Here is a 21,195-nt window from a genome sequence, read left to right on the forward strand (position 1 = left end):
AGTAGAAGGGGAAAAAAATCAATACAGTATGTGACATGTTAGGAAAGCTTATTCCCAAATAATGGAAAAGAGTTTTTAAGAGAAGACTTATGAGATGCAGCGCATTGCCAACAATTTTCACCTGTGCCAAGGTCATTCAAAACATTACAATATATCAAAATGAATTGGTGGTACAATTTAAAATTTCAGAAACCACTTTGAAAGTAATTAGGAAGGCCACTTTAAGCAAGATATTGGGGAAACATGGCTGAACATACAAATCAGGTTTGACAAAGTTTTTCACACATATTTCAGGATAAGGAACATGATAATTTTTACAGTTACAGCATTGACCTGACTGAGGATAAATGCGTATGTAAAAAATAGCTACTGACAGAGCTACTGATAAAGATATGAAGCATCTTTCCAAAAAAAGGTAAAGGGAGTGGCTGTACCTTTTTGGACTCCAGCAGACAGACAAACTGACTGAACAAAAGAGTAATAGAGTACTTTTAAGTTGCTATGGAAAAGTTTGGATTTTACATAAATTAGTGTAACTCTCTGACATAGCTAGAATTAAATATTAATCAAATCAACAAGTTGTATTCTGATGATATGGCTTGCTCCACCTGCTGGCCATTTTATTTGCTTTTTAAAACTATGACATACAATATATAAATGTTAAAAAATACACAATACTGTAATTTAAAACATCACAATGAATTTTGAAGAATGAGAATCAAAATGAGAGAAAATACCATATAAATAAAGAACTATAGTTTAAATGTAATATCTACTAGCAATAAACTGAATTTAATCTGGATTTATTTACACTAAATCTAGTTTCTAGCAAAATTTATGACAGGCTTACCTTACCTCATGCATCTGTCGCAGCACAGAAGAGGTGCTCATGTCCTTGCACTGTCAGAAGAAGCTGAGTACTTGGTGGCTATCAGTGTGGCCCTTATGCTGACCTTGAGTTCACATGACTGCATCCTTTAAAGTCTTTAAATAGAGAGTATTAAAAAAGTAAACTGCATTGTGTTATTCCCTGTTATCCACATTCTAAGGCTAACAAAACTACATAAGCCATGACTTTATCCTTCCACTTACAGTTTAAGACCTAACAGTCTTCTAATAACATTACTTTAGTGCTATTGACCTCTCTGTGTCATCTGATTAACACGTAGGACTGTGAGAAATTTCTCTTTAGAGATGCTGTAGGATTAATTAGCAGACACCACCACGGCACCAACAATAGCATATCAAGGTGACACCGTTTGTTCTTTCCATCAAAGAGCTTAGCTGCCAGCTATTGACCTTGTCTTACAGGAGTCTGGCTATGACGCTGTGCTGGTGCAGTGAGAAGAGTATAAATGCCAGGAAGAAACCACAAAACAGATTTCCATAGGGACTTAGACAGCTGAGCATGTGAATGAGTTCAACATGAAAGCAAATTCTTTCACAACTCTCATCTCTCTCACTCATCTCAATTTTTATTTGCTTTCCAAAAATGTAGACAGATAAACGTGTCTGGTAGTGAATAAGAAGGACATCAATTTGCACATGGATTTAAAGCACTAGAAGTATCATCAAGTAATGACATTCAATAATGGAATAATAATCTAAAAATTATGAATCTTGTGAACTAGAGTAAAGTGAGATTTCTACATATCTTTTCAGTGCCATCCACCTGTTTCCCCTCATCCATCATGACACCAGAGAGTGCAGTTCAGATATCACTGCCTTCAAAGGCTGCCCTTCTCAATCAGAGAGAAAAAATCCAGACAAGAATTTCACAGGGTTATCTTTGTCCTCAAGGCCAAAGAAAAGGGAACAATGCTATGACGACATCATGAGACAAAGGGTGTAGACTAAATGGGGCAGAACAGTGGTGAGTGATCATTTAAAGTCCTTGACCTTAACTTTCATTGAACAACAGCTGCAATACATTATTGTCTGAGCAGAGGCTCTAGAAATCTTCCCATGACTGATTTTTGGTGAATTTTTTATCTTTGTACTTCATCTTAACACAAGTCTAAACTTTTTTTTTTTTAAACTGATTCTTTGAATAAATTAGTCTTAATAAGTAATTTATTACCCCCATTTAGGATGTAGAACAGAGACACTGGATTTACTGGTGATGTTACTGTAGGAAAGGAGGAATAGCAGAAAGTTTTGCTTTCCTTATCTTTTCTAACGCCACAGAAATGGGAATTCAGACTGTATGAACCTCTGAGTGTTTATATTTCCTGGTGTTTTAGATGTGCTTTTCAACTTTTCAGCTGTTAAAGCGAACGTATACATATACACCTTCGATCTTCTTGCCCAGATTACAATGTACTCTATTATGATATTAGGTTCATGTTATTTGCTTCCATTCCACATAGATTATTAACAAGTGCACTTTAACTGAGCAATTAAAGAAACTTTATTTAATATTACATGACAGATGGTATAAGGGTACCTCATGTCATTTTTAAGTGCCCTTTAAAAGTAAGTCTGTGTGAAATACAAAATAAAAATACATATAGAAATACATAATATATCTGAATAAAACCGGTATACTAAGACATTGTCTAAAATGACCTCTTATGATTTATATGAATAAAAATTGTCATTTGATACCAAGCCTGTTTTTGATCTCCACCTCTTCCCCTCCCCTTCCTTTGTGTAACATGCACAGTATTATCCTCGCCTTGTTCATCACAAGGTGAAAGGAACAAATAGCACCAGTATATTCTGCCTAATTAGGAGAATGCTTTTTTAATGGTCAACCTTTCTCCAAAAATTCATCCCATATTTGGTGAATAAACAACCTTTATTAATGGAGGGAGGGCTCCCGGCAGTGACGGGACTCATCACTACACTTGAGTAAACGTTGAGAGTCACAGGTAAGCAGAATATTTCAATAACTGGTGTGGGATAGAAATGTGACACATTTACCATTTATAGTATACATTAGCTAGAAAATATCTTGGTGTAATGTGTTAGTGATACAGTTCATTTGTGTATGATGCTGGTCGTAACAGATGTTGTTAGAGTAATAGAAATTAAATAATGTTTTGTGTTGTATGGTTTAACTAGCACGACCCTGACTGACACTGCTATAGGTTGAATAAAAAATGGGTGATGCAGCCATGAAAGAGTTTGGGGCTGCTGCTCCTTATCTGAGAAAGTCAGATAAGGAGCGTCTGGAGGCCCAGACTCGTCCCTTTGACATGAAGAAGGAGTGCTTCGTTCCTGATCCTGAAGTTGAGTATGCCAAAGCTTCCATCATCAGTCGTGAGGGGGATAAAGTCACAGCTGAAACTGAATTTGGAAAGGTTAGATGTAATTTAGTTAATTGCAGAAGAGTGTGGTATGTTTTGATATTGATGGGTGGACTTTCACCATTGTGACTGTAAAGTTTATCACTGTCTTTTGCAGACTGTCACAGTGAAGGATTGTGATGTACATCCTCAGAACCCACCAAAGTTTGATAAAATTGAAGACATGGCAATGTTCACCTTTCTCCATGAGCCTGCTGTGCTGTTCAACCTCAAAGAGCGTTATGCAGCATGGATGATCTATGTATGACAATAGAACTTTCATTTCATGGTTAAAGCATCAGTTAATAAGCAGTATTAATTTAACTTCTGAATGTGTCACCTTACTATGGCAGACCTACTCTGGGCTGTTCTGTGTGACGGTCAACCCTTATAAGTGGCTGCCAGTCTACAACCAAGAAGTGGTTGTTGCCTATAGAGGAAAGAAGAGGAGTGAAGCTCCTCCTCATATCTTCTCCATCTCTGACAATGCCTACCAGTACATGCTGGCAGGTATATAATCTATTTTATCTTTCCTCTGGTTTAAATATTTTGTTGTGACCATGAAATTTAACTAATATTTTGATACCTCCTCTTGCTGACAGACAGAGAAAACCAATCAATCCTTATCACGTAAGTCACTCAGCCAACAAAAATTTGCAGCAGTCTGCAGATTTACAGCTCTTAGCCTCAAACTTTGTGTCTCTTCTATGCAGCGGAGAATCTGGTGCTGGAAAGACTGTCAACACCAAGCGTGTCATTCAGTACTTTGCCAGCATCGCGGCTGTCCCGGGTGCAGGGAAGAAAGACCCAGCAGCTGAGAAGAAGGTCTGTATTAGAAAATGTATTTACTCTATGACCTTTTTTATAAGGTATCAGGTATAAAGATCAGTCACACTTCAGTTCAAAATAATTTATAAAAGCAGAAATACATTTCACTTTTGAATACTTGACACCAAGCATAAAGTTGTGTCTTTATTTAACAAAACCAGGGTACCCTGGAGGATCAAATCATCCAGGCTAATCCTGCTCTGGAGGCATTTGGTAATGCCAAGACCATCAGGAATGACAACTCCTCCAGATTTGTAAGTTTCTGCACGACTCCAAATCATATTTTCTAAATTGTACTGAATCAGTTTCATTAATATTAGTGGGTCTCTTCTTCTCAGGGTAAATTTATCCGCATTCATTTTGACAATCGAGGAAAGCTTGCATCTGCTGATATTGAAACTTGTAAGTAACATGATTTAAGTAGCAAAGACATGGCTCACCTGTCAACTTTTCTATGCACCACAGTAACAACTGATTTTTCTAACAGACCTCCTGGAAAAGTCTCGTGTGACCTACCAGCTTAAAGCAGAGAGGGACTACCACATCTTCTACCAGATCTTGTCTCAGGTAAAGCCCGAACTTCTAGGTAAGTGGAAAAATATTACTGATACTGTAAATGGTAATGTAATTAAGTCATATATCAAATAATAAAATAAATATGATCAATTTTGTGCCTTTTTAGAAATGTTGCTCATCACCAACAACCCATATGACTACGCCTTCATCTCCCAAGGAGAGACGACTGTAGCCTCCATCAACGATTCTGAAGAGTTGATGGCCACTGATGTAAGATGAATCTTCTAATCCAAAGTGAAATTGATAAATGTACTTTTATGATGTCAGCAATGCATGTAATATCCTATTTAGGAAGCTTTTGATGTCCTGGGCTTCACTCAAGAAGAAAAAAACAGCATGTATAAGCTGACTGGTGCCATTATGCATCATGGCAACATGAAGTTCAAGCAAAAGCAGCGAGAGGAGCAGGCAGAGGCTGATGGCACTGAAGGTAAGAAAGTCTGTGTGCAAGGTTGGCTCAGAACCAACTCCATGAGTTTCACAACATTCACTTTACTTCTTCAGATGCTGACAAAGTTGCATATCTGATGGGCCTGAACTCTGCTGACCTCATCAAAGGTCTTTGTCACCCAAGAGTTAAAGTAGGAAATGAGTGGGTCACCAAGGGACAAAATGTTGCTCAGGTTCGTCCAGGTTAAACTTTTGTTCAATGTTATAATAAAGCTCAGAAAGGTTTACTAACTTTTTTCTTATGTATTTCCTTGTTAGGTGTACTATGCTGTTGGTGCACTGTCTAAGTCAGTGTATGAGAAGATGTTTCTGTGGATGGTACTGAGAATTAACCAATCCCTGGACACCAAGCAGCCCCGTCAGTACTTCATTGGTGTACTGGACATTGCTGGATTTGAGATCTTTGATGTGAGTTTGACAAGGAAATATAATCTATATTAAACAGTCTTTAGTTTAAGGAGAAACTATCAATCCTTGTCCTGTGATCGTTTCTTTCCAGTTCAACACCTTTGAGCAGCTGTGCATCAACTTCACCAATGAAAAATTGCAACAGTTCTTCAACCACCACATGTTTGTGCTGGAGCAGGAAGAGTACAAGAAAGAAGGCATTGAATGGACTTTCATAGACTTTGGTATGGATTTGCAGGCCTGTATCGACCTCATTGAAAAGGTGAGAGAATGAGTTACTATACGTTCAGACGTGGACAAGAATAGACAAAAATAGCTGTTTTCCTAACAACTCATATCTTCCCCCTCAGCCCATGGGTATCATGTCTATCCTTGAAGAGGAGTGCATGTTCCCCAAAGCCACAGACATCACCTTTAAAGCCAAGCTCTATGACAACCATCTGGGCAAATCCAACAACTTCCAGAAGCCCAGAATTGTCAAAGGAAAACCAGAGGCTCATTTTGCCCTGGTTCACTACGCTGGAACTGTTGATTATAATATCAACAACTGGCTGGTGAAGAACAAAGATCCTCTGAATGAGACTGTTGTAGGACTCTACCAGAAGTCTACTCTCAAGCTGCTCGCTACACTCTTTGCAAATTATGCTGGGGCTGACTCAGGTTTCTAAAATTATTTGCATTGTTGTTTAAATATAAATTAAACAATATTATGTATACTGTATAACTAAGTTGCCTCTACTGTATAAAATTATTTAAAACAATATGCTTTAAAATACTTTATGTAGCTCAGGAATCTGGTGGAAAAGGAAAAAGTGGTGGCAAGAAGAAAGGGTCATCCTTCCAAACTGTGTCAGCTTTGCACAGGGTACGATCAATATAACTTGTAGTTTGTGACACATTAGCTAAATGAGAAATTTTTCCAAACATATGACTGAACTGCATGAACAACATTGTATTACTGTATGTTATATTATTTTGTTATCTACTGACAAGCAATATTAGTAATCAATTCTGCCTTGTACCCACAGGAGAACTTGAATAAGCTGATGACCAACTTGAGGTCTACTCACCCTCACTTTGTACGCTGCATCATCCCCAATGAGACCAAGACTCCTGGGGCCATGGAGAACCCTCTGGTGATGCACCAGCTGCGTTGTAATGGTGTGCTGGAAGGCATTAGGATCTGCAGAAAGGGCTTCCCCAACAGGATCCTCTACGGAGATTTCAAACAGAGGTGTCTGTCAGATACATAGTGGGTGACAAATTGAAGGAAAACACAAAACAAGGTCTTAATTAGAAGCTGGGCAACCATGAGCGGCCACAACAGTTCAAGTTGCCTTGGCATAAATTCTACAGGTTTCTGGCACTTTGCTGGAGGGATGGACACCATTTTAACCTCATTAGGTGTTTTGATAATGTGACAGAACACTAACATGTTGCTCCAAATTCTCTAATACGGGTTCATATGGGTTGAGATCCGTTGGAAGATGACAGAATTTAATTCACCGTTTTTGTGCTATTCATTGAGTGAACCTATATTTATTGTTTTTCATCTTATCTTTGAGATTTTTCTTTCAATTTGTCACCCAGCCACATTATATTAAAAATTTTAAATTTTTTTAAAATTAATTATAAGTAAAATTATTCCTTTTATTTATAATATAAAGATACCGCATTTTGAACCCAAGTGCTATCCCTGAGGGACAGTTCATCGACAACAAGAAAGCTTCAGAGAAGCTTTTGGGCTCCTTGGATATAGACCATAACCAGTACAAACTAGGGCACACCAAGGTCAGTACTAGTGAAATTTACACAGGTAATACAACACATGCATTTCTCCCTTTGTGTGATAAGGAACCATGTTTTTGTAGTTTTCTCTTGATCACAATTCGACAGACATATGTTGGGTATCACGTCAGATATAATGGTTTTCATTTACATCACTAATTCCTATGTGATAACACCAATTTTGTCTGTAATGACTTGAGGAATAGAAATTGATTTTAACACAAGCCTTTACAGTGGGCATCTTGTGCTTCATTTAAATCTATGTACAAAAAAATTAGGTGTTCTTCAAAGCTGGACTGCTTGGTCTGCTCGAGGAGATGCGAGATGATCGTTTAGCACTAATAATCACCAGAATCCAGGCCCGATCCCGAGGTGTCCTTGCAAGAATTGAATTTCAGAAGATTGTAGAGCGCAGGTATGTGCATTGGTGAAGTAGCTGTGTCCAGAAAAAAGTTGTTTGTATTTTTGTGTACAATAAAAAGATGTGTTCCACACTCCATATTTACCATAAAATGAATAACAGCTGTTCACCATGCTGAACATCCAGATTTGATGTGTTTAAAATTACCTGAGATGTATTTCCTTCAAAAAATTCCACAGTGGAAAGACAAATGTGTCAGTAGTATCTACTCTTTCTGCTAACCATCTGCCAGTTGACAGTAATAACAGAAAATGATAATGATTAGTAAGTCAATGAATGAATGCAACCCAGTGAATCTCTGGTCCACAGGGATGCACTGCTTGTAATTCAGTGGAACATCCGTGCCTTCATGGGGGTCAAGAATTGGCCCTGGATGAAGATGTTCTTCAAAATCAAGCCTTTGTTGAAATCAGCCGAGACTGAGAAGGAGATGGCCAACATGAAGGAAGAGTTTACCAAATTGAAAGAGGCTTATGCGAAATCAGAAGCTCGTAAAAAGGAACTAGAGGAGAAAATGGTGACTCTTCTCCAAGAGAAGAATGACCTGCAGCTTCAAGTTCAAGCTGTATGTTTAATTCTTTTTCTTACGCCATCACAATTAATGTCTACATAATTCCAAGTCTACCTGAACTATATGGCACATTTTATGTTTTTAATAACAGGAACAAGATAATCTGTGTGACGCAGAAGAACGATGTGAGGGGCTCATCAAGAGCAAGATTCAGCTGGAGTCAAAAATCAAAGAGCTGACAGAGAGAGTGGAGGATGAGGAAGAGATGAATTCTGAACTGACGGCTAAGAAAAGGAAACTGGAGGATGAGTGCTCTGAGTTGAAAAAAGACATTGATGACTTAGAGTTAACTCTGGCTAAAGTGGAGAAAGAGAAGCATGCTACTGAGAACAAGGTATCACAGACACAACAGAGGAGTTTGTTTCAAGAATAATATTTACATTGAACTGCTTGATAAAAACATTATATTAGTATTATTCTATTATTATATTATACATGTAGGTAAAGAACCTGACTGAGGAGATGGCAGCACAGGATGAAATCATTGCCAAGTTGACCAAGGAGAAGAAAGCCTTACAGGAAGCTCATCAGCAGACACTGGATGACCTGCAGAGTGAAGAAGACAAAGTCAACAGTCTGACCAAGGCCAAAGCTAAGCTGGAGCAGCAAGTGGATGATGTAAGAACTGACACAATCAGGTGGATTTTTGTATATAATTAATTATATATTATTAGGATTTACATTTGAGAAAGAAACATTAATTACCTCCTACAGCTTGAAGGGTCCCTAGAGCAAGAGAAAAAAGTGCGTATGGACCTTGAAAGAGCAAAACGGAAGCTTGAAGGAGACCTAAAATTAGCTCAAGAGAGTGTCATGGACCTGGAAAATGACAAACAGCAACTCGAAGAGAGGCTGAAGAAGTAAGAAGTGTACTATTTAAAATGCAAATACATGTTATATTATGTCTCCCCTTGTACATGTTACACTTTGGTCATCCACAGGAAAGATTTTGAAATTAGCCAACTTAATGGCAAAATTGAGGACGAACAGGCAATGAGTGCCCAGCTCCAGAAAAAACTGAAGGAGTTGCAGGTAATATTTTTAATAGAATAAGGTACCATAAGCTGAGTAAGCCACTGTAGTCCATAGTTATTCAAGAAACCAAGAAAACAATTTAAAGAAATAAAATTTGATGTAGGATATGAATTTGATTTTGGTCTAGGCCCGTATTGAAGAGCTGGAGGAAGAGCTGGAGGCAGAGCGAGCTGCCAGAGCCAAGGTGGAGAAGCAGAGAGCAGATTTGGCCAGAGAGCTGGAGGAGATCAGTGAGAGGCTGGAGGAGGCTGGTGGAGCAACTGCAGCCCAGATTGAGATGAACAAGAAGAGGGAGGCTGAGTTCCAGAAACTGCGCAGAGACCTTGAAGAGGCCACTCTGCAACATGAATCCACTGCTGCCACACTCAGGAAGAAGCAAGCTGACAGTGTGGCTGACCTGGGAGAGCAGATTGACAACTTGCAGAGAGTCAAGCAGAAACTGGAGAAGGAGAAGAGTGAGCTCAGGCTGGAGCTGGATGATGTGGTCTCCAATATGGAGCAAATTATAAAGACAAAGGTAAAATATTTTCATGTATTATCTTTTTTTCTGTTCATTTATAGATTAATATTTTACTATTAGTCTAACACACTTTTAATTCTTTTAATAGTAGTTAATCTGCCATTGTTAATGCCATTGTTGTTTTTGTTTCCAGAATAATTTGGAGAAAATGTGCAGGTCTCTGGAAGATCAAATGAATGAATACAAAACGAAAGCAGAAGAGGGACACCGTACCATTAATGACTTGACCATGCAGAAAGCAAAGCTTCAGACTGAGAATGGTATGCATTTGAGCTGAAGTATGCATTTTAGGATCTTATAATGGACTCATTTTATTCTTTATTTTTTCTTTATTCCAAATTAGGTGAACTTGCAAGGCAGCTGGAAGAGAAGGATTCTCTGGTGTCTCAACTCACCAGAGGAAAACAATCCTACACTCAACAAACTGAAGATCTGAAGAGACAACTGGAGGAGGAAATCAAGGTAGAAAAGTAAAAAGAGACCTCATGTAGTTCAGATTCTGCTGGCTCCTGAAAAGCATAAAGATTTGCTTTCATTTCAGGCCAAGAATGCATTAGCCCATGCAGTGCAGTCTGCTCGGCATGATTGTGACCTGCTCCGAGAGCAGTATGAGGAGGAGCAGGAGGCCAAGGCTGAACTGCAGCGCAGCATGTCCAAGGCCAACTCTGAGGTGGCTCAGTGGAGAACTAAGTACGAAACTGATGCCATCCAAAGGACAGAGGAGCTGGAGGAGGCCAAGTGAGTAAAATGTATTTTCACTTGAACAATTCAGCAGTTTAAACGCAATTAACCATGAATATATGGCATCCAGAAAGAAGCTGGCTCAGCGCCTGCAGGACGCTGAAGAGGCCGTTGAAGCAGTGAATGCCAAATGTTCCTCTCTGGAGAAGACCAAACACAGACTGCAGAATGAGATTGAAGATCTCATGGTGGATGTGGAGAGGTCTAATGCTGCTGCTGCTGCTCTCGACAAAAAGCAAAGAAACTTTGACAAGGTAGGGTTTCAAATATAGACCTCAGTTTTGATGAAGATTTAGAACATAATGACCATAAATCCACATGTTTCAGGTCTTGGCAGAATGGAAGCAGAAGTATGAAGAGTCTCAGTGTGAGCTGGAGAGCTGCCAGAAGGAAGCCAGGTCTCTGAGCACTGAGCTCTTCAAACTGAAAAACTCCTATGAAGAATCTCTTGAACATCTGGAGACCATGAAGAGGGAGAATAAGAACTTACAAGGTAGTTGGATTAATGTAAAAACTCTTATAAAAATCATTTACTTACAATAATACATTTACAGTTTATTACACTTTGGCCCATAGAGGAAATATCTGACCTCACTGAACAAATTGGTGAGAATGGAAAAAGTATTCACGAGCTTGAAAAGATTCGAAAGCAGTTGGAGCAAGAGAAGTCAGAGATACAAACAGCTTTGGAGGAAGCAGAGGTATGTTGTTTCCTCTGACAAAGGACCCTGAGCACTTTAATGTAAGTGCAACAAGTAAAAACCTTATAACTTCCCGTTGGTTTTTCTAGGCCTCGTTGGAACATGAAGAAGGGAAGATTCTCAGAGCCCAGCTTGAGTTCAACCAGGTTAAGGCCGACATCGAGCGCAAGCTGGCAGAGAAAGATGAAGAGATGGAACAGGCAAAGAGAAACCAACAGCGAATTGTGGATACCCTGCAGAGCTCTCTTGAAGCTGAGTGTCGCAGCAGGAATGAGGCCCTTCGTCTGAAGAAGAAGATGGAAGGAGACCTCAATGAGATGGAGATCCAGCTCAGCCAGGCCAACAGGCAGGCAGCTGAGGCCCAGAAACAACTTAAGGCTGTTCATTCACATTTGAAGGCATGAATAGAAAGAATACAATTACTGTCCTACTGCATTTACAAATATGACTCGCTATCATTTGTGATTTTCCTTTGTTTGTTTGTGTGTTCTCATAAAGGACACCCAGCTGCAGCTTGATGACTCTCTGCGAGCTAGTGACGATCTTAAAGAGAACATTGCTATTGTTGAGAGGCGCAACAACCTGCTTCAGGCAGAACTGGAGGAGCTGAGGGCTGCTCTGGAACAAACTGATAGAAGTCGCAAACTTGCTGAGCAAGAGTTGCTGGATGTTAGTGAGAGGGTGCAGCTGTTGCACTCACAGGTAACATTTAGTTTCTACTGTATATGTTTCAGACATATTTCTTGTTTGTTTCATAGTCTCTCTTTTCACTCTGAAATGGTTACTATTCATGTAAAACTAGAACACTAGTCTAATAAACCAAAAGAAGAAGCTGGAGACTGATACATCCCAGCTTCAGACAGAAGTAGAAGATGCAATACAGGAGTGCAGGAATGCTGAAGAAAAGGCCAAGAAGGCCATTACTGATGCTGCCATGATGGCAGAGGAGCTGAAGAAAGAGCAGGACACCAGCGCTCACCTGGAGCGTATGAAGAAAAACATGGAGCAAACCATTAAAGACCTCCAGCACCGTCTGGATGAAGCTGAACAGATCGCCATGAAGGGAGGCAAGAAGCAGGTGCAGAAGCTCGAGGCCAGGGTGAGTATAACTTGACTCACAAAATTATTTATATGTGCAAAGTAACGGTACATAGGCATTGCCTGACATTTACTGTGATCACATCCTGCAGGTCAAGGAACTTGAAAATGACGTGGAAAGTGAACAGAGAAAGGCCAGCGATGCTGTAAAAGGAGTAAAGAAATATGAACGACGTATAAAGGAGCTTACTTATCAGGTAACAGTAAATCTTTACAGTAACCTGTTTATGCTGGTATAAATAGTACATGTAAGACATTTATATATATATAAATATCTATAAATACTATAGATCGATACAGATATAAAGATATACAAAGAGAGACATAGATTTTTGTACTGTACATTGTTTTTGTACTATTTAGACTGAAGAAGATCGTAAAAATCTTGCACGTCTTCAAGATTTGGTGGACAAGCTACAGCTAAAGGTCAAATCATATAAGAAGACTGCAGAGGAGGCTGTAAGTACTATGACATTTAAAAAACATCCCTATATACTATATACATACTGAACATTGAAATTAAGTATTATCTGTGCTGAGATAATGTATAATATATGGTGTTTCTCTCCTATAGGAGGAACAGGCCAACACTAACCTTACCAAGTTCCGTAAGCTTCAACATGAGCTTGATGAAGCTGAGGAGAGAGCTGACATCGCAGAGTCTCAGGTCAACAAGCTACGTGCCAAAAGTCGTGATGTGGGCTCAAAGGTTTGTATACAAATACTGTACTGTGTTACTTTTGAACACATGCATTAGTCTTGCATTTTACAACCCTCCATGCAGCCATGCAAACACATCAGTGACTTGTACCTAGTTCTCTTGCAGAGTAATGGCTATTGTTACTACATTTTGATTACATCTTTTAAAGGCAAATGGGATACAAACAACAGAGACATTGGTTTTGGGTTAACTAAATGATTATCTAGTCAATGTTTATCTTTTATTCTGTTTTTGTTTCAGAAAGGATTTGATGAAGAGTGAAATTCCCTCAGCAAGGAATTAGTTCTGATGCACCAGATGCTTGTGTAATACTGTCGCTTCAAGCATGCTTTTTGTTCAGTAGACGTATTTTTATGTGTATCTTTCTCTTCACTAATAACAGCTGTAGCTTTCCACAACTATGGAGAACTAAACTTTAATTATTTCTAAAATTAATAAAATAAATACAATTGTTTGAGAAATAAAAGGTAGTTATATTTATTTAATAATAATAAGTGAATGTAGTAAATGAAAAAATTAATCTCAAAATGGCAAAAAATATTGTACTTTGTATTTTAGCAAATGTGTTTTCGGCAGCAGTCTTGTATCTGCACAATCTATGTACGTGCTAAGTGATCTAAAACAAAACAAGTCAGTCTGCTAGAATACATTCTGCACTAATTAGTTCATGTATTTATTCCTATTACTAGAAGTTAATTTATAAGTGATGTTTGGTCCTCCATAGCACAAAAATGCGAAGAATTACTGACTCCAACTGCTGTTGCCACAATATTAAATAAAGACAGTGACACCATGTCTAGTTCTTTCATTATATGAGTCCTTATAATAACTAATATCATTAGCTAAATGAATCTGCTAAAGGTTTACACCTCATTTATCTGATGCTGCAAAAATCACTCACGCAAATCAGCAGAGGGAGCTCAAACATCCTATGTCAGTTTAGTTGAGAAGGTAGTTTCCAACTGACAGACCTCCCTACCCTTACCTACTGACAAAATCTATCATGATATTTTAGAAAGCAGCTACTATACTATAAAGTTAATATAAAACTGATAAGTAGGGTCTTTATAGATTCATTTTTTATTTAGAATTCAAATATTACAAACTTTTTTCTTATAACATGACAATTCATTTAAACATGTAGAGTATGTCTCAAATTAATAAAAGAAGAAATTATATTTAATGCTTTTCAGGGTTTCCACATTTGAGTGACATTGTAAAAATGTTAAATAGCACAAAACAGAATGAAGACGCCTCATAAATGACAATGATTAGGTGAACAGACTGTAACTGTACACTACTTTAGTCCATCCACCATATATACCCACTTATTTTTATTTAGGGTCACAAGGATCTGCTGGAGCCTATCCCAGCTCTCTTTGTGTGAAAGGCAGGGGTACACCCTGGACAGGTTACCAGTCCATCACAGGGCCACATAGGGACAAAGGAAAAATTGAGTAACCGGCAAAAACCACTCAAGCAGAGGGAGAACATGCAAACTCCACACAGAAAGGTCCCTGCTGGGTTTCGAACCTGGAACCTTCTTGTGAGGCAACAGTGCTAACCACTTATTCACCATGTTGCCCACTACTGTAGTCTTCTTAACTGAAAAAGAAGCTTGACTGAAGGGCCACTATGTCTTGCTTGCTAACACAGTGAAGAAAAATTCACATTCTCAGTAACTAACTTGGTGATAAGCCCACCAGCCAAGAAACTATAAAAGCATTTTGAAGAATTTGCTCATTTTTATACGCTCACTCGTAGCAAATTGGCAGTTGACATAACACACTACATTTTGTGTTTCCAGCTATTCTTTAACAAAAATTGAATATTTGGAATCATTTGATTTAGATCTCGATAGCAATCATGCCCAATAAGAATGCCTGTAGCACAGTAGTGAACACATCATTGTGCTAACACCATATCTAGAAGATATAAAAACCTATGATGAATCTGTGAAACAGGAAACTAGGATATTATTAATTCACAACTTTCTTGTTTCTTACATAAACGTATAGCTAAAAAAAAACTTCCATTCTGATAAGATTACAAACTCCAATGTCTAAAAATCTAAACAAGCTGAAACTACTAACCTTCATCTTAGAAGGGGATGTCGGTTCCTTTGTGGTAACAAGAATCAAAATGAAGGAAGGTCATTTGAATCACAGAAGAGGCAGAGTTTACAAAACTGGGTGGAGTCCTCCAGAAGAGACTGAGGGAATTCAAGCAACAAGCAATATCAATCAAAACCACAATGTGTCATCACAAAATTAAAACTCTACAAAGCTTTCAAAACTCTGGTATTTTCCAATAGATATGAAGTTTAGCATCCACAAGAGTTTGAATGGTACCTCTCTGGTATTGTGCTATGTCCTGAGTCCAAGCAGAGGTCCTTAGTCTGAATGAGTGAGGAGAAGACATAACAAGAGAACCATCAGCCACTGTTAGCCACCAGAATGCAACCTTAGAAGTGACCTTTCTGCAACAATGCAACTACTAACAATAGATTTGCTGGCTCCAGTTTCAAACTTAAGTGAGGCAAGGTGCCTCACACCTTCTCTTGTGCTTTCATGTGATGATAAAAGCCAGGGACACAAGGACTCTGGACAGCTGGGAATGACAACTAATGAATGAATGAAAGAATGAATGAAGGGTTAGAGGCTAAAACAGACTGAAGGATACTGTATCGGCAAGAGCAAGCATGGGCAAGGATACGACAAAAAGTATAAGACACCTGAGGTTCAGGTTGCATTACTTTGTATGTATGTAGATGGGTTTCGACCTTTCTGTTAGGTCAAGAATTGCTTCTGGTGGCTCGCATTATTCAGGTACAGTTGTTTCAGGCTGTCCTTACCAGCTGTTCTTCATAGTATGACACACTTAAAACACTAAGTTTTTACTTGCAATTTAAAATTTTGGTCTCAAGGCAGATTCATTAAACTTATTCCTCTATATGCATTACATAGTACCCAACATTACACTTAATATAGAACATACAGTATCAGTGGTGTCTCTTGGGATTATCACCTGTTGCTGCTGGTCAAAGAAAAAACAAAATCCTGTTCTGACTGTCTGCGTCATAAGCTGTCCCCAAGCTGTCATCTGAACCAGCAAACCCTCAAAGGCAGCCAGCCGGAATTTCACAAGTTATCTTTGTGCTCAAGGATAAAACAAAAGAAGGAGAACAATGTCATGTCAACAGAAGTGCATCAAGGGCACTTGCAGCATGCATCTATTGTTTAGAAGACTGGCGTTTAGGTCACAATAAAACAAATTTGTATGCATAACCATATGTTGTGTAGGTAGGTTTTCACTTTTCTAAAAAAGAAATTATACAAAAGTGAATTCTGTAATTTCAAACAGAGGTGAGAGAGGTGAATCAAACAAAAATCTGAAATGCAAAAATACAACTCCTAGTGTAAGCACTGTATAGATGGGATACTTTCTATTACATAAATTGTATTTTCATTAATAAAATTATTTCATACCAAAAGCAGTGAATTGAATAAAACCTAAATCTAATCAGTATTTCCAGCACTTTCCTTGAACCAGCACCAGTTCTCTCTAGTTTGACCTGCACACAGTTTCTCCTGGTACTTTGCACCACCTTGGAGAAGCTGCTGCAGTTCTTCTGTATATTCAGGCTGTCCCAGTGTTTGTGTCTCCTCATGTGATCCCAGACTGACTCCACACTGCATAGATCAGGCCTATTTGGGGGTCAGACCATCTGCTGCAGGACTCATGGTTCTTCTTGCCTCTGGAAATGGTTCTTCATGAACTCTAGTGGGCATTTTATGGGCTTTTTGTCCTGCACAATGGGCTGCACAATGAACCTGGGATCAAGCATACGTAGCCTCTATGGCTACGATGCAGGTACCCCTGTCAGACAGACATACAACCACACAGCATAAATGTTTTCACTCTCTTTATTTGTGTTTTCTTTTGTAGTCCTCAGCTTCTTTGGCAGCATTCCCCACTTCCTTGTGGTGACCACCTCCTCGTCACTCCGCTCTCTGTATATATACAGAGCCGATTAAGCTCTAATGCACCGCAACTGCAGGCAGTTTCCCTGAGTTCGCCGCTGTCCTCGAGCCGCTGCCCCATAGCTCCCCCTGCAGTTGAGCAGGAATCACACCCCGCCACCACATATCCCCACCGCCTGACTTAGGCCGGGGAGCTCAGCGGATGCACCTATGCTGAAGAGAATCCTATGGACCACTGTGAAATTAAAGGGCTGTAGGGCCAGATACCGCGTGATCCCGGCTTTGGTGTCTTTCATGAAATGGAACCATTGGAGCGGGGCATGATCAGAACATAGGGTGAATGAGTGTCCCAGGAGGTACTACCTGAGGGCATCGACCACCCACCAAATGGCCAGACATGCCTTCTCAACGGTGCTGTACCTCGTTTCCCGGTCTGACAGCTTCTGACTGAGGTACAGCACCGGGCGGTCGACCCCTCATACCTGCTGGGAAAAAACAGCCCCGAGCTCTCTGTCTGACGCATCGGTCTGCAGGGTAAATGTCAGTGCAAGTCAGGAGCCTGCAGGCACCATGGACCGATGTTTTTTTGTACCTCCGTCCCAGCTCATCCCTGTCTGCCACCAAACTCGCCATCTCCTCCCTCAATGCTTTTAGCAGGTTGAGGGTAAATCTGCGTAGCTCCACCCCTGTTGGAGCGCACAAAATTGACCTCCCCCACTCGTCGTGTGACCACTAAGGGTCCTTGCCACTTGGCGAGTAATTTAGAGCTAGAGGAAGGGAGTAATACAGGAACCTTTTCTTCTGGTGCGAATTGTCCCAGCTGCACCCTTATGTTGTACAGCCGTTCTTGGCATTCCTGGAGCCTGGAGCCTGAAGCAAATTCTCCCATGATAACTGCCTGAATGGAGTTTTGCTTGCAGGTTCAGAACGTTTCAAAAATTTCATTTTTACTAATGCTTGAACCGTCCACCCAGTTTTCTTTAATGAGGTCCAAGAGACCGCGTGGTTTCCTGCCAAACTTAGTTCGAAGGGAGAAAATCGCATGGAGACCTGGGGCACCTCCCACGCCCCAAGCAACAGAGGGTCCAGCCATTTATCCCAATTTTGTTTGTGAATAAACTTCCACAGCATGGACTTCAGAATTTTGTTCATGCGCACCATTAGCCTGTCCATTTGTGGATGGTACACACTGGTGCGAACCGCCCTGATGCCCAACTGCCCATATAGCACCTTAATGGTGCGGGACATGAACGATGTGTCCTGGTCTGTCAGGATCTCTTTCGGGATCCTGACGCGGGAGATGACCTGAAACAGTGCCTGCGCAACACTCTTTGCTAAAACGCTGCGCAACGGCACTGCTTCCGGGTATTGCATTGCGTAGTCCACCGGGAGTAACACAAAGCGGTACCCGCGTGCGCTCCTCTGGAATGGACCAATTAAATCCATTTCAACGTGCTCAAACAGCAGCTCAGGGGGAAGCGGCCACAAGGGTGCTCTCGGAATAGCGTTGGGATTTACTAGCCAGCAAACTGACGCACACCACCAGCGTATGTCAGTCTGGATGCTGCCTAAAACCGATCCATGATCCAGCGGAGTGTTTTGTCATACCCCATGTGGCCGAACATTGTGTTACAATGAGCCACCTGGAAAACCACCTCCCGACGACCAACTGGGTGTTCTCTGCATTCGTTTGAGTGTCACAACTCACCCTGTAAAGCCTTTCTCTAATAACTGAGTTCAGGTATGTGAGCGCAGCTTCAGGGCACACCATCCTACCTCTACAGGTTTTGACCGCACCCCCACACATTGCTTTACTAGGTCATTAAACCCCGGCCAATCAGTCCACAGAATCAGAGGGTGCGTCAGGCCAGTACTAACCACTGCCTGTACTATACTTTTTCCCTTTGTATCTATCTATCTCTTGACCTTGCTCTATCTCCACCGGCACCACCGGGTAAGGGTGAATATCCCCATGTACACACCTTATCCCCACCCACCGTGCCTCCACCAGTGCACCAGGTCAAACCAGGTTCTGATGAATTAAGATCTGCAAACAGCCTGAATCCACCATCGCCTGGTATGTACGCCGTGACATCCTGACCGGAATGCTGTAAATCTCCACCAGACTGGTGGAGGAAGCTGTCGTGCCGACCACACGCACCACCTGTCCCACCTCCATCAGTGGTCAGTGCCTCCACAGATGGTCAGGCTGTCCGCATAGCCAACATCCCTGACATGGCACTGAAGGAGCTGTATGTGGGGGAGGAACGGCTGTTGCCAGAGAACAAGGGCGTGGATGGGGCCGAGAAGTAGCACAGCTGTCTACCGGATCCGCTGCCCTTGGTTGCTGTGAAGGCCCAGGAGTGGGATGTCGTTTGCACGGAGCCAGCACTGGCCGGTCGTCGCCTCCCAGTTGTCCGCACCCCTGTTGCCTGGGAGGATGCACGGCCAGGAAATCCTCAGCCAGCGTGATGGCCACCTGCATGGATGCCGGCCGATGGTACCTCCAACTTCTCCGTTGGCAACCCAGCCACGAATTGCTTGAGGACAATCTTTTCCAACATGTCCTGTTCACCCTGACAGCTCCTCGGCTGTAGCCACCATGCCGCAGCGTCCCGTAGTCTCTGGGCATATATGAATGGCCGGTCCCGCCATTCCATCCTTCCGGAATCAGCGCCAGTAATTCGGTTAGTCTAGCGGCTAGCTGGTAGTGCGAGGGCTGACGCCTGAGCTTCGCCGATCAGCAACGGCAACAGGCGCAAGTAATCTTAAGATTTTGAGGGGTCTGGCCCTAAACTATATAAAAGAGTTGTTGATAATTTATAAGTTGCTGGTTGTTCCAAGGTTGAGGCTAAAGACTAAAGGTGACTGGGCTTTTGCTGTCAGGGTCCCTCGACTTTTGGAAGACGTGCCCAAGGAGACAAGGCTTGCAATATCAGTAACTATTCATCCATTCATTATCTATACCTGCTTATTCCTATTTAGGGTCAGTGCTCCTGATAACGCTGAAAAATACTTAAATTACTCTGTCAGTTTTGGTTGGTACAGATAAGAGCAATATATCATTTGAATCTGTAAAGGGTCATATTTACAGATGGGTAAATTAGGGTTTTATTTGTATACACTCATAACAACAAAACGCTGTGCTTTTGTAAAATAAAGAAAGCTGACAGGGTGCGCTCTCTGTCTTCTCTGTCTCTGTCACCAGCCTTCACAGACTTCACAAAACGTGAATCTCAGCGAATATTTGCCTCAAAAACGAGAAATATATGCATAGAAAGGTTGAAATGTCTTCTTTAAAATGAAACAATTCAAGTCGAAAACAAATTATCTTTTTTATGTAATCTGTATGAAAGTAAGGAGCGGCATGGTTTCTCCTGTCTCACCTCATTATAGCTAATGTGATCCCGCCTCGCACTGAGTGCACTGTTCATAGGGAAATAATCTGAGGTGAGCCAGGTAATTATGTACACGCCTCCGAGAAATGGCATAAAACGTCAAGCTTCATCATAGAATTTACTCACTTTTTCTGTGCGTTTGGATGATGGCACGTTACGTGGGTGAAGAAGCACTTCGCATGGTTCCAGACAGCGACAAAGAGTTTACTTTGTCCTCAGAGGAAAAACGTGTTTCAGATGATAAACGTTTGCGTCTGCATTGCATTGCATTGCAGTAATTCCCTCTCGGCCACATTCCTAACTGAAAGGCCCATCATGCGAGTCTTTGTCTTCTCAGGTAAATCACATGATCATTCATGATCAGGCACACCCTTCTTACATATGTCTTTTCTACTAAAAAAAGTGTCTTAGAAAAGTTAAATCAGTGTAGCAAACACTCTGAGCTACAAGATGTAGTTCTCAAAAGTTTTGTGAACCAATGTTCTGTATGTGTTTTATGGCTTATTTCAGTGACTTAAAAATTTTTATTTTACTAAGCATGCATAAATGCTGTTTTCTCAAAAACACTATCATGTAAAAACATGCTGCCACATATTATTGTAGCCCAGTTTGTGCTGATTAAAGTGTTATCAGACGTTAGATATTAATATGTTTAAAAGACACTGA

The 21,195-nt window shown here is 40.6% G+C and overlaps 1 protein-coding gene and 1 long non-coding RNA gene across 5 annotated transcripts in view; one reads left to right on the forward strand and one right to left on the reverse strand.

The window, feature by feature from the left end:
• Window positions 1–1,008: 1,008 nt before the first annotated feature.
• Window positions 1,009–13,943, forward strand: LOC113134052 (myosin-7-like). 4 transcript variants are annotated; one of them, XM_026313255.2, is made up of 38 exons: window positions 1,009–2,873; window positions 3,067–3,305; window positions 3,409–3,552; window positions 3,644–3,800; window positions 3,893–3,920; window positions 4,004–4,115; window positions 4,280–4,372; window positions 4,457–4,520; window positions 4,606–4,704; window positions 4,801–4,904; window positions 4,986–5,124; window positions 5,199–5,317; window positions 5,403–5,552; window positions 5,644–5,814; window positions 5,903–6,212; window positions 6,338–6,417; window positions 6,581–6,786; window positions 7,220–7,343; window positions 7,619–7,755; window positions 8,071–8,326; window positions 8,424–8,666; window positions 8,774–8,950; window positions 9,047–9,192; window positions 9,274–9,364; window positions 9,495–9,884; window positions 10,021–10,147; window positions 10,231–10,349; window positions 10,429–10,625; window positions 10,699–10,882; window positions 10,956–11,121; window positions 11,205–11,329; window positions 11,419–11,727; window positions 11,828–12,031; window positions 12,132–12,428; window positions 12,520–12,624; window positions 12,791–12,886; window positions 13,002–13,136; window positions 13,389–13,943. In XM_026313255.2, the coding sequence occupies exons 2-38, from the start codon at window positions 3,105–3,107 to the stop codon at window positions 13,407–13,409; spliced, it is 5,826 nt and encodes a 1,941-aa protein (XP_026169040.1). In that variant the 5' UTR covers window positions 1,009–2,873; window positions 3,067–3,104; the 3' UTR covers window positions 13,410–13,943. The 4 variants fall into 4 exon arrangements, with proteins under 4 accessions (XP_026169040.1, XP_026169041.1, XP_026169039.1 ...); XM_026313256.2 differs by having other exon boundaries at window positions 1,009–1,873; window positions 2,666–3,305; XM_026313254.2 differs by having other exon boundaries at window positions 1,009–3,305.
• LOC113134056 (uncharacterized) overlaps window positions 6,632–21,195 on the reverse strand; it is a 33,866-nt gene continuing 19,302 nt past the window's right edge. The window contains exons 3-5 of the long non-coding RNA XR_003296047.1: window positions 15,500–15,546; window positions 15,242–15,360; window positions 6,632–6,765 (exon numbers count right to left, since the gene is read on the reverse strand). This is a non-coding gene — a long non-coding RNA (uncharacterized LOC113134056). The remainder of the gene's footprint in view (window positions 6,766–15,241; window positions 15,361–15,499; window positions 15,547–21,195) is intronic.

This window comes from Mastacembelus armatus, chromosome 17, assembly GCF_900324485.2.
Source record: "Mastacembelus armatus chromosome 17, fMasArm1.2, whole genome shotgun sequence".
Taxonomy (NCBI): Eukaryota; Metazoa; Chordata; class Actinopteri; order Synbranchiformes; family Mastacembelidae; genus Mastacembelus; species Mastacembelus armatus.

Coding starts and splice junctions, on each gene's coding strand:
- LOC113134052 (XM_026313254.2), top strand. CDS start 3,105: ATGGGTGATGCAGCCATGAAAGAGTTTGGGGCTGCTGCTCCTTATCTG. Junction 8,667..8,773: donor AGCATGCTACTGAGAACAAG/GTATCACAGACA, acceptor TTATACATGTAG/GTAAAGAACCTGACTGAGGA. Junction 12,032..12,131: donor TGCAGCTGTTGCACTCACAG/GTAACATTTAGT, acceptor ATGTAAAACTAG/AACACTAGTCTAATAAACCA.